Source organism: Lycium barbarum, chromosome 10, assembly GCF_019175385.1.
Source record: "Lycium barbarum isolate Lr01 chromosome 10, ASM1917538v2, whole genome shotgun sequence".
Lineage (NCBI taxonomy): Eukaryota > Viridiplantae > Streptophyta > Magnoliopsida > Solanales > Solanaceae > Lycium > Lycium barbarum.
Window position 1 is genome coordinate 105805559 of NC_083346.1, and position 18712 is coordinate 105824270.

Consider the following 18712-nt stretch of genomic DNA (forward strand, 5'->3'; position numbering starts at 1 on the left):
TATTCTTTACTTCAAAGTATTAAGTATTAATTGCGCATATATTTTTCTTTACCTTTCTCTTTTAATAAATTATGGTGATACTATTAAATATCTTCTAGTCCGTATCAATTAAAGTTAACTAGTGCCCATGTAAGCAAGTGTTCAAAATAAATTATTAGGGCAAAATGTTAATGCCCACTAATTATTTCTAATTTCCACTTGCATCGGATCACACCATCATGCTAACTGCAGATTTATCAAATTTAAAAAGTCATTAATTGCTACTGTATAGAGTTAACAATGGTTTTCCCTAGTAAATATAGTGGTGCAAATAGGCCAAAGAAGTTTTGGGCAGAGGTGAATAAGTGTCAGAGGACATGACCCTTGATAGGAGGATGTGAAGGTCGAGTATCAACGTAGAAAGTTCGTAGATTGCCGCACAGATCTCTTTTCCATACCAGGAGTATTAGTAGCTTTTTTCGTCTGCTTATTCTTAGATCTCTAGGGCTAACTGCTCGTTTCTTTCATTTCATTTATCTTATTATTTTACTGTCGTTAGTGTCTTTTATTACTGCTGCCTTTTCATCTTTTCTTGAGCCGAGGGTCTATCGAAAACCACATCTCTACCTTTACAAGATATGAGTAAGGTCTGCGTAGACTCTACCCTCCCCAGATTCTACCTGGTGTGATTATACTAGATATGTTATTATTGTAATTTTTATACATTTGAGAGTTGATAAACGATTTTACGGGTCACATTATAAAGGTAATTGAAAATAACTATAACCATACATAATCTGTGAAATGAGTAACATATAAAATAAGGCAAATAACCTTCTCTGTACATCAAGTTAAATTGCATCAACTGCGTAAAAAATTCATTTACTCTGTCAATGATTATAAAATAATTCCCATCCAAAATATCTGAAATAACGACAGCACAGTGGAAAATCTTCAACCTTAACTGTTTGCACAACCAAAGAGAGCAAATAATCCTTTTGCCCCTTTTGGCAATTAAAATTAAAAAATGTGGAAAAGAATTCTATAAATCAACTCGAGGACCACTTCGTTAAAAACTTCTCTAAAACCCATTATTTCCATTTCTTCAATAATTTGTGAGTTATGGCAGGAAGGTGGAATCTTGAAGGCTGCACTGCCCTTGTTACTGGTGGCTCTCGAGGCATAGGGTGAGCTTTTAATTATTATTATTGGTTTTGGATTCTTGATATATGCTAGAAAATTCTGCAATTTAAATCAAGTCTATATATATTGTACTATTTAACCTAAAACACTAGTTTAAGAAACTTACAGATTTCTCCTTTGCGGAAGTGGACCTGTAGCAATCACGACTTGTGTGTTATCGATAGACGGAAATCCTCACAAGACAAGAATTTCATTTCATCCACAGCCCAAATATCCTTTAGAAGCTGAACGTTCTTTTTTGATTTTTTTTTTTTAAAAAAAAAAAACTTAGCCGTCATATTATGAGGGACAAGCCTCTCTCTTCAAACACTAGTAATGATATATTTATACGTTATAGGAAGAGTTCAGGAGGAGGACAAGCTAATGGACTAACATTCTAATTAGTTAGCAGAATTTTATGAATTGACCGGACCCAATACATGCTTCCAACATATAGTAATGATCATTTAATTTGTTGATGATATTTATCATTTAGGTATGGGATCGTAGAGGAACTAGCAGGTCTTGGAGCATCAGTTTATACATGTTCACGTAATCAAAAGGAGCTTAATGAGTGCTTGACTCAATGGAGAAGTAAAGGTTTTAAAGTTGAAGCATCTGTTTGTGATTTATCATCAAGAACTGAACGAGAGGAGTTTATGAAGACTGTCGCCAATCATTTCGATGGCAAGCTCAATATTTTGGTAAGTTTGATGCATTTCTAACGGTATAGTTCACTAATTAATCCAATCCCGTCTGTCTCAATTTATGTAACACATTTTTTTTTTCTTTCCCCAAAAGAATGTGATTGGTTTTGCTATATATATAAAAATAATAATTTAACTTTATTTTTTTTTAATTTATTCTGTAGTCACAGAAGTATATATGACATGTTTTAAACTATAAGATTTCAAAAATCTTTGGCCCACCTAATAGATAATGAGATTCTCGATCAAATTTCATACTTTCTCACTATTCAGAATATTGGAGCTTTCGATGAAGATCTTCTTATTTTAGCTTATGTTTCAGTCTTTTTATAGGAGGGCAGACGCATCTCTTCATATTTTTTTTTTTTGTATTTAGGTTATGTTTCAATCCTTTTATTAGTTCAATACTTGCTTTTTTTCCACTTTTTCTTTTTAAATTTTTGTGTGTCTAATCAAACACCTTTTATGTAAATTCGGACGGAGGGAGCATCAAATTTTATACGCTTTTCTTAATGCCAGCTGCTCAAGCCAATTTCCATCTTAAGTCGAACATGGTCAATTAGAAATTATAATATATGCAATTTTTCATTCATCAATGGCTAACAAATTTGAGTTTTTCATTATACCATATGGGGCCCAGAAATGGGTTGATAACAAATCAGCACAAAAATGATTGATTAAGTTCAAACATGAGACGATCACTCGTTAAGGACGGTTTACGGATCATCAAAACATGCACTCTGCTTTTAGAGAAGGGAAAAGGGTCAAATATACCCCTCTACTTTAGTTTATTAGCTAACTTTATCCCCCGTTAGCCAAAATAGTCAAATATACCCCTCCCGTTACAAGTTGCGCCAAATATACCCCTGCCGTTGGCAAAGTTTCAAAAATACCCCTCATTTCTAACATATTTCCACATAAACAAGTCTAATTATTGGAACTTGGTGATATAGACGCCACATGGCATTAAACTTATTCTATGTGGTGCCTACGTGACAATTATTTTTTAAAAACAATCTAGAAAATTGATTTTCTAAAAAGAAATCTGTTAAAAATGGCTTTTATTAAAAATATGATTTTTATTTTATTTCATAAAACCCGCTTCTTAAAAATAATATTCTGGAAAATTGGAAATGATTTTTTTTAATCAATTTTTCAATTTTTTTAAAAATTAATCCAGATTTTTTTAAAAAAATTAGGAAACTTTTTTTTTTAAATACTTTACAGTTTTCTAGATTTAAAAAAAATCATTTTTCATATTTTTTAACTAAAATATCCAATTTTCGAGAATATATTAAAAAAAAAAAGGGGTTTTATTAAAACAAAAAAGTTTTTAGATTTTTAATAAAAGCCACTTTTTTTCATGTTTGTTTTAAAAAAATAATCAAATTTCTAGCTTGTTTTTTAAAAAATTGCCACGTAGGCACCACATAGAATAAGTTAAATGCCATGTGCTGTCCATGTCACCCAATTCCAATAATTAGACTTGCTTATGTAGGAATATGTTAGAAATGAGGAGTATTATTGAAACTTTCCTAACGGTAGGGGTATATTTGGCCTCACTTTGTAACGTGAGGGGATATTTGACTACTTTGACTAACCGAGGGCAAAGTTAGCCAATAAACTAAAGTAGAGAGGTATATTTCACCCTTTTCCCTTTAGAGAAAGATGTGGCATCTTGACCATTTTTTTTTTTTTCAATTTGTTTGTCTCCCTAGGTAAATAATGCTGGTATTGTCATATACAAAGAAGCTAAAGATTACACTATGGAAGATTACTCTCTGATCATGAGCATCAACTTTGAGGCTGCTTACCATTTGTCTGTACTTGCACATCCCTTATTAAAGGCATCAGAAAGGGGAAATGTTGTCTTTATTTCTTCTATTTCTGGTGCTTCTGCACTTCCATATGAGGCTGTTTATGGAGCAACCAAAGGTAATGGATGTATTACTCATTTCGTTTCGATTGATGTGGCACCTGTCAGATTTCAAAAGTCAAACGAGTTTTGTTCACCTCTATTTTTTACATGTTAGGTAAACATTTTAAATTGTTAATTATTGGGACTTGTAGTATTATTTTACATAATTTTCAAATATGTGAATTTTATTTCAAAAAATTTAAAAATTATGGCCGAAATCATGGTTAAAGTAAAAAAATAAAAAATTGAATGGCAAAATCTAAACGGTACCAAATAAATTGGAACAGAGGGATATGTTTTGTGAAATTTTCAGTTAAAAAAAAAAAAGAATCAAGAATTTTGCATATTGCTAATACTTTGGGTTAATTAACTAATTTAATTTATTGGCAATAGGAGCAATGGATGAACTCACAAGATGCTTAGCGTTTGAGTGGGCAAAGGACCATATTCGTGTCAACGGTGTTGGACCAGGGGTTATTGCAACTTCTCTTGTCGAAATGACAATAGTAAATATCATCCACTTAATTAGTGTTTCTTAGATTTACAGTATTTTTTGCTAAACTTTCAAAATATGCTTATTTTAAAAGTGTTATGTTACAAATACTTTAAAAAATTATTTTTTGAAAATAGCAATTTGTGTTTGATTAATCAATTTGAAAAACACTTTTTGAGAATATTGGAGTAGTACTCTGTACTTAGCTAATGTTCTAAAAGTGCTTATGGAAAAAACTATATTTTCTAGCTTCTAAAAAAATACTTCTGATACTATTCAAAATCACTTATCTTTTTTCCCTAAAAACTTGGTCAAACATCTAAGTTGTCTAATATTGCATATTTTGTTTTTCAAAAAAGTACTTTTAGCTTTCCAGAAGCTTGGCCAAATTAAACAGGCTATCAGTAACTTGAAAAATTGAGTAATAGAACATGTTATAACTAATTAAATTATATATATATATAATTATTTGCACGATCAATGTATATAAGTTAATAAAACTTTCTAATTCTTAATTAGATTTGTTTGTTGCAGCAAGATCCAGAGCAAAAAGAAAACTTGGATAAGTTGATTGATAGATGTGCGCTCCGTCGAATGGGAGAGCCCAAAGAACTTGCAGCAGTGGTTGCATTTCTTTGTTTTCCTGCTGCTTCATATGTCACAGGCCAAATTATATATGTTGATGGTGGCTTTATGGCTAATGGTGGTTTTTAATCATCCTTCAATTTGCCTTTACTTTTGTAAATTATCAAATAAGGGAAAGAATTGAACTTCCTATTTCGGCCGGAGAGAACAAGTCATTCAACTATTCAAAGTAATCTACTTTATTAGTGGTGGAATAATTCCGAAAAAGAATTTCAAGTTGACTTTTTGCGAAAGGGATTATGGCTTTTTGTCAAAGAATAATCATGTAGAGAAATATAGCAGAAGAAAAGTTAATTGGGGAGACCTTCTGCTAGCCCGAGATTGTTAACTACGATCGGAAGATTCAACTAAAGAAGAGGAAGCTTTGGAAAGGAGAACTTTGTAATGGAAGAAGACTCTCTTGAATTAGCTTGAATGACTTACAATTGGGTTTTTTATGGGTTGATTACAAATGACTAAGGTCGCCCCTATTTATACTTGTGTAGGGATGGTTCTAGAAATTCTTCTAGATGCATCCATTAGAAAAATCTAGTTATCTTTATCTCCTACCACTACTCTAGAATTTCTTGATATTATTCTAGATATAGATAATTCTATCCTCAACTACAAATATCTAAGTGTCTAGAATTTCTAGACATTTCCTAAATACAATATATATCAAAGATATTGCATTATAGCTTTCTAGAAACTCTTCTAAATATCTATGATATTTATTCTACCAATAAATTAACTTTAATTTTGGACGTGCCTTGGTGAAGATCTCAGCAATGTTTTCCCGACACTTCTTCCTTCTTCAAATGATAATGGTTTTTCGCTAATAATTGGGCCTCCAAAGAAACATGAATACGTCCTGATAAAATTTTCATTTCTGTAGCGGACAGACTTGCCACCATTTCTTTTTGGCCTTTGCGAACCACGCGTATCATCTTCATGCTGAACTTCACATTCTTGAGTTTCCAGACTCCCCCTTTCTCTTAACTCCTTAACAATTGTGTTATCTGGAGAAACGCCTAAGTCGGTGACGATCTGACCATGAATTTCCTTTGAAGCCTTAGTACCAGCATATGATCTACTACTAAATTCCCTTTTCAGTTCGTCAATAAATTGTTTGGCAGCTTCAGAGCTTCCAAAAATCATATTGTTTGTATCTCCATATGAAATTGAGCCTCCATGGTCAACCTCTTCATTTATTTGACCGTCGGCTTCTCCATCTGCTTCCAGTATTTGATATAAGCTAGTGATTGACTTTGATACGGTAGATGATTGACCAGAGACTTCAACTTCCACTACAATTCCCTTAATGCTTTCTTCGGAATGGTCACCATTTCCATATATAGTTTCAGACACTGTCTGCTCAGGTTCTACTTCAACATCCCTCACGTCCAGGCTTTTATTACCAGCTTCAGGATTTGCTTCGTTGATTTCCTCGATAGCAGATACCATGTCACTAGTCTGAACGTCTTTGGAATCTGCTTGCTTTTTGTTGATGACACCAATGCCTTCCTTCTCCACGTAATGGACCGTATTATCTCTTGAATCCATGATCTCTTTTGAAATTAAAGGAAGACAGGGCATCTACTACTCGAGCCTTAGCTATGAAGCACCTTCCCTAGTCCTCTTCTTCTTCAGCTGCTTTCTCAACTTGAGCCATGTTGCTCTCTTTTGTTCGGCAATATCTTTTTATGTGTCCTATTTTACCACACCTGTAACATTTGAGAGTCTTCTTATAGTTATTAGCAGACTCTCTCTCCTTTTCTAGCGAGCTGGAAATACTTTGAGATCGAGAGTGTGGCGTATCTCTGAATGTTTTTTCTTTGAAGTTCCTCTTGTCGGCTACAAAAGCATTTCCTTCCCCTTCTTTAAAACATACACTAGCCATCTATTTGACTAGTAGCTCCAGTGATAACAACAAATTCTCAAACTTCTCCAAGGATGGTAGTTGAGCCCATCCTTGAATTGATATAACAAAAGGAATATATTCTGGCTTCAAACCACGAATGATAATTCTTCTCATTCGTTCTTCATAGATAGCCTCGTCGGGATTTAAAAAAGAGATCTCTGAACATAAATTCTTAATCTTCAAAAAGTACTCAGCAATAGATAGATTACCTTGAGTGGTGTTCGCCAATTCATTCTCCAATATCTATAGTCGAGCTTCATCCTTCTTGTTGAACAGCCGATCGAGAGTTCTCCGTATCTTATGAGCTGATTTTCACCTAATAATATGACCAAACAAGTTGTGAGAAATGGACCTCTTTAGGATGAACTCCGCTTTCGCATTAATCTGCTTCCACTTCTTGTATGTGCTGCTATTTTCCGGTCCTTTGGAAGGAGGACTTGTGTAACTTTCATTGACAGCATGCCACAAATCCTTACCCACAAGGTATGGCTCCATACGTGTCTTCCATACCTTGTAATTAGACTGGTCTAACAATTCCATCCCCAGTCCATTAGCACGACCGCTCAAATCCATTTATAGAAACTAGGTGAATCTAACACTGACCCGATCTTGAAACAAAATCCAGAAGCCGACGTATGGTTATGGCCCTGATACCATATAGAGAAATATAGCAGAAGAAAAGTAAATCGGGGAGACCTTCTGCTAGCCAAAGATCGTTAACTAAGATCGGAAGATTCAACTAAAGAAGAGGAAGCTTTGGAAAAGAGAACTTTATAATGGAAGAAGACTCTCTTGAATTGGCTTGAATGACTTACAATTGGGTTTTTATGGGTTGATTACAAATGACTAAGGCCACCCTTATTTATACTTGTGTAGGGATGATTCTAGAAATTCTTCTAGATGCATCCATTAGAAAAATCTAGTTATCTTTCTCTTCTACCACTACTCTAGAATATCTTGATATTATTCTAGATACAAAATGATCTAGATAATTCTACCCTTAACTACAAATATCTAAGTGTCTAGAATTTCTAGACATTTCCTAAATACAATATATATCAAAGATATTACATTATAGCTTTCTAGAAACTCTTCTAAATATCTATGATATTTATTCTTCCAAAAAATTAACTTTAATTTTTCACAAATCAGATTCTTTATGTAGTTGAGAGTCATTATTTTGCAAGTGCATGGGAGACATTGTTGTATGTTTTCTAGTTATGACCATTATTGTGTGATTCCTTTCGAGCAGTTTCTTCTTCTTCTTTTTAATGATTTAAAGATGGCGACTCTTTGTGCGTACTGTGGAGGATCAAAAGTTATAATTATTTTTTGTTTTATTTTTAAATTTTTATTTAATCATTCTTGCTTCAGCCTTGACATAACGATACAAGTTATTATCGTGTTATCAGGAGGCCATCTATTAAGTCACGGAACAACACTAACATAATTACAAGACTAGTACATAAGATTAAATATGGTCCGACCTTTCTCGAACATCATGTATAGAGGGAGTTAATACATTGAGCTGCATCTTTTTATTCATGCATCATTCTATCTTTTGTTTGTCCATATAAAAGATATTGAGGGTTTGTTTCGTGTGACATGAATCATTTTCGACGAAAATATTTTTTCATGGGCAAGTCATTTTACTGTCATAGTACCTTCCGCTACTTTTGTTGTAATTGCTCTCAGATGTCACTAAGCCACCTCAACAGCTGAGAATTTCTAACCTTTTCTATCTATCTTTGGAAGTAGCGCGAGTGAGTCAATCCTGGTGTTTAATTGCTAGAGGAATATTTTTCCATCAAAAATGGGAGAGACGACTTTACTTATAGATGAATATCAGTTACCTTACTAACATGCTAACTTTTAATTTCATATATTTGCTTCAATTAACACTTAGACATTATTATTGATTTTTTTCATAAAAAATTAATTATAAGATACACATGGAGAAACATAAATATCCTACTTTTCTTTAGCTTAATTAAAGACCAAAAACATGGTATGTAGATCATATGGAGCCTATTTGGGTTAGCTGGGTGTCATAGCTTATAAGTATTATTAAGGGTTTAATTTGAATTAATTTTATGAATAAACAATTATGTGTTTGGATAAAGGTGTTGAAATTAATAATAAACAATTAATATTATGTTCAAAAAAGTGATGATAAATTATTCTTTTGACAAAATGACTAAAATATTCTTCATTTCTTGTAAAAATCTAAAGTATCTTTGTAAGGAAAAAAAGACGAACAACATATATAAATCCAGAGGAAGTTAGGAGTTATTTTATTTAGGAAAAGGTATTTTGAGAATAAAAAAATATGTATTGAGGATAAAATAGTAAAAATTTGGTCAGGGCTTATAGGCTGAAAAGCTATAAATTGGGATGACCAACTTATTGACATTTAACTGAGCATTTTGACTTATAAATACTTTTGAGTTTTTAGAAATCGCATAAATAAACCAAGATGTAATTATAAACAAAAGACAGTGTAGATCGAGACAGCCAAATTAGAAAATGTTTTTTGCTAGATGTACTACGACACGTAATGTAAATACAACTCTGAACTCTGAGGTGCTATTTTGTCATCAATTCGATGTTTTATATATATTGGATATGGACAAATCTTATTTGAATGAATATTAGGGGTGACTTTTGTCTCGTTCTTTATTTCTGTTCCTTCGTCAGATCATGAGAATTGAGATATAATAAAATAACGATCCATGATTTATTCTTCTTATTTTATTAATTTCAGCAACTTGAACTTGTTTTGTGATGTAATATTTTCTTTAATTTTTGTTTCTTCAACTTGCTCAATATCAATGGAATCTATCATCTATATATACGTAACGAATTGACGTGGTATATATATATATATATATATATATATATATATATATATATATATATATATATATATATATATATATATATGAATAGTAAAAAGCTAGCATTGTATATATCAAGAGAGAGATTTTCCTAAGACCATTTACTAGTATTACAGAAGGTTTTCCAAGGAAGAAGACTCACGTATAGGTTTTTATTAATACATGTTACCAAAATATTAGTTCATATAGGAGCGGGCCTAAAATCCAGCTAACGAGTTCGGTCCAACCTAATAGCTTAGGTCTAAATTCTACATTGTTTTTAAGAAATTCATTGAATATATGTACACATTATTACATTTAGAACCTCAAATCATTACTTTTAGTGCACAATAACTTTAAAAGATTAGAATCCTAACTCATAAGATTCAAAGATTGACTCTGCCTCTGAGTTTATATGTGTTTAATTTATAAGAAAGTAGGAATAGATTGAATGTAAAGAATGAGGGTAGAAGTAGAATAAATACTTCCTAAGTACAAGAAAACAACTAAAACGAGAAGGAAATAATTAAGTGTTAAAATTTTGGGCAAATCATATAAATTAACAGCAATATAAAGTACAAGTAACCAGAGCATATATCTAAATATAAAAGATACAAAAACCCTGTAAATCTAAAGTTTAAGAAAAATAAAAATTTGAAGGATATGAGGCTAATATATCGAAAATATACAAGATAATGTTGGCTATTCTTTACGTTCTAGTTGATAGGAAATGTTGGTTAATTTTTGTCAATATTGAAGAGTGAGACACTGATTTTCTTTCATTACGTTTTTTCAAGTTCTTATTATAATTTCCACTTGATTTAGGGAACAAATGTACAGGAATATATTAGGTTTGACAATGGCGTATAATATAGTTTTTATATATTAGGGGTGACAACAGAAATGCAAAACTTTGGCAACCGTTAATAAATTAGTCCAAAACCTAGTGCTGAACAACGCATATGAGCCAACAAGTCGACCCACCGTGGAAGCTTCACCCCGTTCCTTTGTTTCACTGAGGATCAAGATTAATTCTACTTCACATCTAAATTTACATAATACCTTTTCTATGTTTGTGATAGGAATTGGTCGGAAACAGCAGGACGAGTCTTTATACAAAATTTGAGGAAGATTTGAGGTGATTTGAACTGATTTGGAGTAAATCAGATTTGAAAAACGCTAATGTGCAAAATCGTATATCGTGTATATCAGTTTATGTCACACATAGATATACAGGTAATCAAATATACATGATGATATGAATATACCTAAGGATATATATATATATATATATATATATATATATATATATATATGAAATACACATACGGAGTAAATCTCGAAGTTTTATTCTAATAATCAGCTCATATCCGCCTCCATTACTCTCCAAATAAAATACCTTCAAAATTGATATTGAAATTGTTTGATCCTTTGAGAGTTTCCAAGAAAACTCGATATCACCTAATAGAAACAACTCATAAGTACACAGATGTGTAATTGCCACAGCATGGGCATTCTTCTTAGTATTGTAGTAGGATAATGACTAGGAGGATTTGAAAAGCATTATAGCATTACGATTTCCAAAGTTTACCCAAGGCTTAGCTCAGAACCCCACTACTCGTCATCCTTGGTTTGATATTGCCACCGCACATGACTTCAAGAGTCAAGATGATATTACTAAGGAATATCTTTATCAGAATATTTTTGCTTCTCACTTCGGTCAATTAGCAATAAATTTTCTGTGAACCTTCGAAAATCTATTTCATGTAGCTTGACAAATGAAATTTTGAGTCGTGGTTACAGACCCTTTACATGTAAGACCTATTGTTCACGCAATTTGGGCGAAATTTTTTAACCAAACTTCAATTGTTTTTAATGATGTCTTCAAGTCCTTCTTGAAGTTTCTTCTTCCCAAATACATCATTCTTCATCATATATTTGGTCGTTGAGTTGCAAGTTTATGTGAAAAGAAAGTTCCTTTATTGTTCTAGTGGGGTTGTTTGATTAGATCTGTGACTAGGGACTTAAATCTAAAGTTGACGACATAGATTAGCAGGTTGGGTTGGAGTTTGGGACGTGACAGATAAGTTATTGTATAGGAAAATAATTTCATTTTAAATTTTCTATTTTCTATTTTACTATTAATGAAATGATTTATAGCCATTATATATGAATTATTTTAAAACACAATTTTTTTCAAACCTTTCTTCTTAAATAACATGTCTAGTCAAAATGCATTGCATAAATTAGGACGGAAAAGATAAATAGTTTTATCAAAAAGCATTTAGAGAAATACTATTTTGGCTCATCAAAAGGATAGATATTTTATAAATAATGATTATTAAATACTGCGTACTACGTATTACAAACCTGAGGAAAGGTTCTATTGAACTTCATTTTTTCTTTGATAAGCAGGATAAGGTGAGATATTCCAGGATAAGTTTGAAATTAAATTTATATTGTATTTAATTGACGGTATAAATTTATGAAATTTTTACCAACTACACCAGTTAATAAGAATTATATACAAGAATAACATATCATTTTAAAAGTAGCAAATATAACACATGTAATAACAAATATAGCATTTTGAAAATAAATAAATAAATTATAAATTCCATTTAAATATTATCCCTCTACATTAATATATGAGATCTATTTCCATCAATACAATTAATGCATTTACTCTTTTCTCTCTCTTCCATAGCACTCTCTCTTCCCCCACAATTTTCTGATTTTCTTTTTCACAATTATTTTTATGCTAATAGCTTAGTTTTAAAAAAATTATTAATATATTTTAAGTATATTATACTGTAACTTTTTATATAATGTTAATACTTCATCAATATATATATATATATATATATATATATATATATATATATATATATATATAGAGAGAGAGAGAGAGAGAGAGAGAGAGAGAGAGAGAGAGAGAGGGGGGTATGACCCGTATATATCTTTGGAATAGAAAATACAAACTACTTATCAAATTTGTAATATGTTAAAATAATATATATAATATCCAAATTCGAATTTTTAAAAAGTCGCTAGTATTAAAAAGAAATAAAGACGCTAGAAAAAGGAAAGGTGAAAAAAAAAAGTTCCTAGTCTAAAAAGAAAATAAGAACGGAAGAGAATAGGAAAAAAAAAGAATTTTTTTTAGTCAACCGCTATTAGCATTTTTTGAATTTGTTGGAAAAAAAGGGGGATATATTTATGATAGATATCTTTTTTTCTCATTTAACAGGGGTTATGCTTAGGAGTGTTCATGTTTCGGTTTAGGTGGAGTTTTTGTTAAAACCAAAACCAAACCATTTTAGTCGGTTCTTTAATTATTAAAACCAAATCAAACCAAATATAATACATATCAATCGGTTTGGTTGTTGTCGGGTTGGTTCGGTTTGGTTTCGATTTTTCGGGTTTTATGAAATATGATGGTATTTCTCTATTTCATTCCCCCCTTAAAATTAGGCAAGAATTTTCGTCATTTTCCAACTTATAATCCGTTATTACCCTTTTATTAAGGTAACTATAATTTTTTTGGACTATCGAGGAAATGTCTTAAGATCTATAAGTTTTAATCAAGTGAATAAAGTTTATACGAAATACAATTTTTCTTTTAGGTAAATCTTATAGTTGTTTTTTTGAATAAATGAGTTTGGATTCATGGCTTTCTTTTAAGAAATGGGCTTAAGGAATAAAATTCATTAGCCTATTAGAGATAAATAAAATTTTGATGAAAAAGTATATAAAGTACTTAAAATTATTTACAAAAATTGATATATGGTATATAAATATAGCTATAAAAAAATGTGTATATGATTTGTCGGTTCGGTTCGATTATTTTTTCGGTTTGTTTGTTAAAAAAATCAAAATCAAACCAAATATTATCAGTTTTTAAAAAGTTAAAATCAAACTAGACCAAACCCAAATAAATATTGATTTTTTTAATCGGTTTAATTTAGTTTTCGGTTTGGATCGGTTTTTAACCAAACCGTGAACACCCCTAGGACTTATGCTAATACTATGCGGGATCTTTTTTTAGTTTTTTCAATAGGAGCTATGTTAATATGGTAAATATGGTAAATATTACTTGGCTAGAATTGATACAATCAATTTTACGCTAAAAATTAGCGATGTCAATTTTAAGATTTCTTACTTATGTAACTTCCTGTAAATTTATGGCTTTGATTAGTCATTAGAATTATTACAAATTTTATATAATACCGAATAGAAGATTTCTAACTTGGAAAAAGAGGTGGAACCGTAATGCTACAGTTCAAATTCTAGCCTCTAATCTGTTCCCACTGAACTACATTAAAATAGTTAATAATATTTCCTAGTCTAGACAAATATAGCTTATTAAAATACTCAAATATTAGACATAAGATGGTGGATATCGGGTTCTTCGTTGATTCAAACTGGGCCATCCAAGGCAGACGGCCCAAGATAATTGGAAACTAGAACTTACAAGTTACGCAAACTTACACAAATAACTATCTTTTTCATATTTGAATGTATCTTGGGGCAGAGCCATACCCAATAATCACTCTAGCTATGACCGCTTGGTATATTTTGGTATAGTTATATATGGTAATTTACAAATCACTGTAGTTACTAAATATTAATAAATTAAAACGTAGTTATTATTAATAATTAGCTCTGCCAAGTAATTATCCTACAAGCTAACCATTGAACCCTATTCAAACCAATCTGAAACTTTCAAGTTTGGAGTTTAAGCCGACCAATAAATATCTTGAATATTCTACCAAACTGTCTCCTCGGGGATATCTTATCAAATAGGAACAATACAGAGAAGATTAGATTCTACCAGTTCTATTCCATTTTCTTCCTATCACTGCTATTTATATTATATTTTCTCCGTCTTAAATTAGCTATAACTTTTTTCTTTACATGCCCCTTAAGAAATATTAATTAGAAGAGGTATTTCACTAACTTTACCCTTATTTATGCTTAAGTTATAATCTCTCCACTAAATGTTTACTCTATTTGTGTGTTATTTCCATTAATTAATGACAACATTCTACTGAGAGTAAAATGGAGAGAAAATAATTAATTGTGTTTTGGACTTCTAAACAACAAATAATTTAAGACAATTATTTTTAGTAACTATGACAAATAATTTGAAACTTTGGTATCTCTAGTTTGAGCAATTATTTTTCTCTATGGCAGAAACTGAATAACCTTAAAAGTTGTGCATTCTAAATCGTAATAGGTATTCCTTCCGTTCGCTTTTACTTGTCTTCTATACTTAAAGTACATTTTCATTTTTTACTTATCACTTTTAGCATGTTAAGAGAAAAACATATTTGTTTTAATGTTTATCCTTAGCATTGATTACTTATTTCTCAAATCATTTCTCATGATCTAAGACTAAACATCTATTAATATGAATATTGTGGTCAATTATTGTTTCTAAAATGATGTGCAAAGTCTAAACAGGACAAATAAAAGTGAACGGAGGGAATTTTTGGTGTAAGGCTAATGTTACGTAGGAATTTGTATTTGAGTGTCGCTGTATATAGTTGATGAATGTTAGGAATATAATTATTCCCTCATTAGGAGTCCTTAGCAATGACTATTGATGTATCTGCTTCCAAGAATTGTAATATGAGAAGCGTTTTCTACATGGTATCAAGAGCCATTAGAGGTTAAACCAACCAACCAAAAAAAATAAAGAATCAAATATCAACACACTTCCATGGGTGAAAACAGTAGCAGTTCGATAACTTCAACCTATCTACTCTCTCATCTTCTCCAAACCTCGCACATCAATTGCCTGTGAAACTCACATCTTCGAACTTTTTATTGTGGAAGACACAGTTTATGCCTATGATATATGCGTGTGGTTTGAAACATCATATTGATGGTAGTATAGAGATGCCAAACTAATTTTTGGACGATACCAATACCAAACCCAACCTGACATATACGGTTTGGTTACAGGAAGAACAAATTATTTTAAGTTGGGTTGTTGCTTCTGTTTCAGAAAATATCCTGCCTCAGTTAGTTGGAGCAGCGATTGCTCGTGCAGCTTGGGACAAACATGTTGTTGCATATGCTTTAGGATCAAAGCCACAGATTCATGACCTCAAGGCGCAATTGCACTCTTTGCGTCGTGATAATGCTAGTATTGAGACGTATGTGCAAAAGGCAAAGGGAAGAGCACATATGTTGGTTGCATTGCAGCATCCGATTAACAATGATGATCTGGTAGAATTTGTTCTTGCGGGACTAGGACCTACTTGTTCTTGCGGAACTAGGACCTACTTATTGTCCTTTTACCAGGTCACTTGAATCACGTCAAGAGGACATCACTTTTGATGCATTTTATGGGTTGTTTTTTAATGAAGAACGACAATTAAAAAGGGATAAAGCCCTTACACTCATTTCACCAACAATATAATATACTCAAAGTTCCTTTTTTACCACTCTTGGACGTGGTAGAGGTCAAGGGGGTCGAGGCCGTGGGTGCTCCTCCAATCAAGGGTTTACTTAATCGTCTCAAAATCATAGATTTCAGAACTCTGCTCATTCCAATTATACTCCATCCCACGCTTCAGATATGTCTGGAGTTATTCGTCATAATTGTGAAGGTAAAGGTCACATTGCACGTGTGTGTCCATCTCCTAAGACTAACAATGGCAACAAAGTGTCCGAACCATCTATTTCCAATTTATCAAGAACTTCGTCTCCACAAAATTGGTTAATGGACAATGGCATCACATGTCACCTCACATCTGATCTTGATAACCTGGGTTTCATCCGAGTACCAAGGCCCTGAAGAAGTTACGCTAGGTAATGGTTCCAAACTTCCTATTTCTCACATTAGTAAAAGTTCAGTTGTTATTTATGATAAAAAGTAATACAATCTTGATGACATCCTGCATGTTTCTATTGCTACTCACAATTTATTAGCTATTAGTTCCTTTGTTAAGTCTAACCAAGTTTCAATTGAATTCTTTCTTGACTTTTTTGTTATTAAGGACTTGGTGACGAGGGACATACTGCACAGAGGCCTGAGTGAAGCTGGACTATATTCTCTTCCTATGTTGAAGTCATCTGGACCTGCGGCTTATGCTGCATCCCTTGGGGTTTGGCATGCTCGTTTGGCTCATACATACTTTCCTACAGTTCGTCAAGCATTGTAATCTAGCGTCATTGTCCCTTCATTTAAATCTTCTAGTTTATGTTCTACATGTGTTGTTAGTAAGAGCCATAAAGTTTCTTTCCACGAGTATATTTTTCAAGCCTCTGGGCCTTTAGATGTAGTTTGTTCGGATGTTTGGGGCCCTGCTGCGGTTGTTTATAATGAAGGGTAAAGATATTATGTGATTTTCTTTGATGACTTTCGCAAATATACATGGATTTATTTTCTTCATTTTAATTTGAAGTTCTTTCAATATTAATGCAATATCGTACTATTGTTGAGCAATACTTTGGTTGTCCCATTGAAAGTTTTCAAGCAGATTAGGGAGGAGAATATCAAGCCCTCTCAAATTACTTAAGAGATAATGGCATTGCGCAGCGTTCCTCGTGTTCGTATACCCCGGAACAAAATGGTTGTGCCGAAAGAAAACATAGATATATTATTGGAACTTGCCGAGTATTACTACATCACGCCAATGTCCCACACAAATTTTAGACGAATGCATTTGATACCGTTGTGTATACTATAAATCGCTTACTAACTTCACGCTTAAAAAATAAAACCCCATTTTACGTGTTGTTTAACACTGATCCAGATTACTCTCTGCTGCGTATTTTTGGTTGTCGTTGTTTTTCGTGGCTTCGTCCTTATACAAAGGATAAATTGTCTCTTCGATCTAAACCGTGTGTGTTTCTGGGCTATAGTAAGTTACACAAAGGGTACAAATGCTTTGACCCAATTTCCTCAAAATTTTACATATCTCGTCATGTAATCTTTGATGAAAATATTTTCCCTTTTGTTTCACAGGATGTCGTGGTACCTCCATCTATAACCAATGAAAAATCAGAACCTCTTAATGTCACGTCACCATTTCAGCCTTCTGTTGCTCCTTGAAGCATTCGACCGACTCTGTCACAATTGAAACAACTTTCACCCTCTCTGCCTATAAAATCCTTGACAAAAGACACATCCTCGTCACCTGTTGAACCTATTCCTTGACACACAACTGCTACAGATCGGCCTTCAAATGATGGAGTTTCGCATGGTGTAGACATGATGTCACCGACTGAAGTTGATGAACATACTCGATCTCTTAATACTATGCACTCTACTGATCTTGGAGACACTCCAACTACTAGTACGTTGCGTCCAGTAGCTTCTCCTGTGCAAAAAATAGTCACACAGACACAAACAGGTTCGTTCAAGCCAAAGAAACCATTTTCAATGTCTGTTGTGACACAATCATCGGCAATACTAGAACCCTCTTGCTATTCACAGGCTGTTAAGGATGTTCACTGGCGTCCTGCCATGTTCGAGGAGTACAATGTAATTATTCAAAATGGTACTTGGGAACTAGTTGCACCATCACCATCTCAACATGTAATTGGTTGTAAATGGTGTTTTAGACAAAGTTAAAGTCGGATTGTTCATTAGATCGCTATAAAGCACGGCTTGTGGCTAAAGGATATCATCAACGATCAGACATCGATTTTGCTGATATATTTAGTCTAGTGGTTAAGTCGGCTACAATAGGATTATTGTTATTCTTGACTGTGTCTCATCAGTGGCACATCACTCAGCTAGATATTTCCAATGCATCTCTTCATGGGCACTCAGATAAGACAGTATATATGTCTCAACCTCCCGAGTTTGTTGATCCTACTCATCCCGACTATGTATGTTTACTTAAACGGTCTCTGTACGGCCTCAAACAAGCTTCGCATATGTGGAATAAACGTTTAGCGGATGTACTTCTTTCTCTAGGTTTTGTGGGATCGAAAACTGATAGCTCTTTGTTCTACATGCCGAATGCTGCTGATAATTTGTTCTGTTTAATC

General features: G+C 32.6%; 1 protein-coding gene across 2 annotated transcripts; it reads left to right on the top strand.

Annotated features, from left to right (window-relative positions):
• Positions 1-965: 965 nt before the first annotated feature.
• Positions 966-5054, top strand: LOC132615635 (tropinone reductase 2-like). Of its 2 annotated transcripts, none has more exons than XM_060330253.1 (5): positions 966-1166; positions 1658-1865; positions 3587-3803; positions 4180-4292; positions 4799-5054. In XM_060330253.1, the coding sequence occupies exons 1-5, from the start codon at positions 1102-1104 to the stop codon at positions 4991-4993; spliced, it is 798 nt and encodes a 265-aa protein (XP_060186236.1). In that variant the 5' UTR covers positions 966-1101; the 3' UTR covers positions 4994-5054. The 2 variants fall into 2 exon arrangements, with proteins under 2 accessions (XP_060186236.1, XP_060186237.1); XM_060330254.1 differs by having other exon boundaries at positions 977-1166; positions 4814-5054.
• Positions 5055-18712: the final 13658 nt, after the last annotated feature.

Bases quoted from the DNA above. Each gene is read 5' to 3' on its own strand.
- LOC132615635 (XM_060330253.1), top strand. From the start codon at position 1,102: ATGGCAGGAAGGTGGAATCTTGAAGGCTGCACTGCCCTTGTTACTGGT. The intron at 1,167-1,657 runs GTGAGCTTTTAA...TTTATCATTTAG, and splicing joins GGTGGCTCTCGAGGCATAGG to GTATGGGATCGTAGAGGAAC. The intron at 4,293-4,798 runs GTAAATATCATC...ATTCTTAATTAG, and splicing joins CTCTTGTCGAAATGACAATA to ATTTGTTTGTTGCAGCAAGA.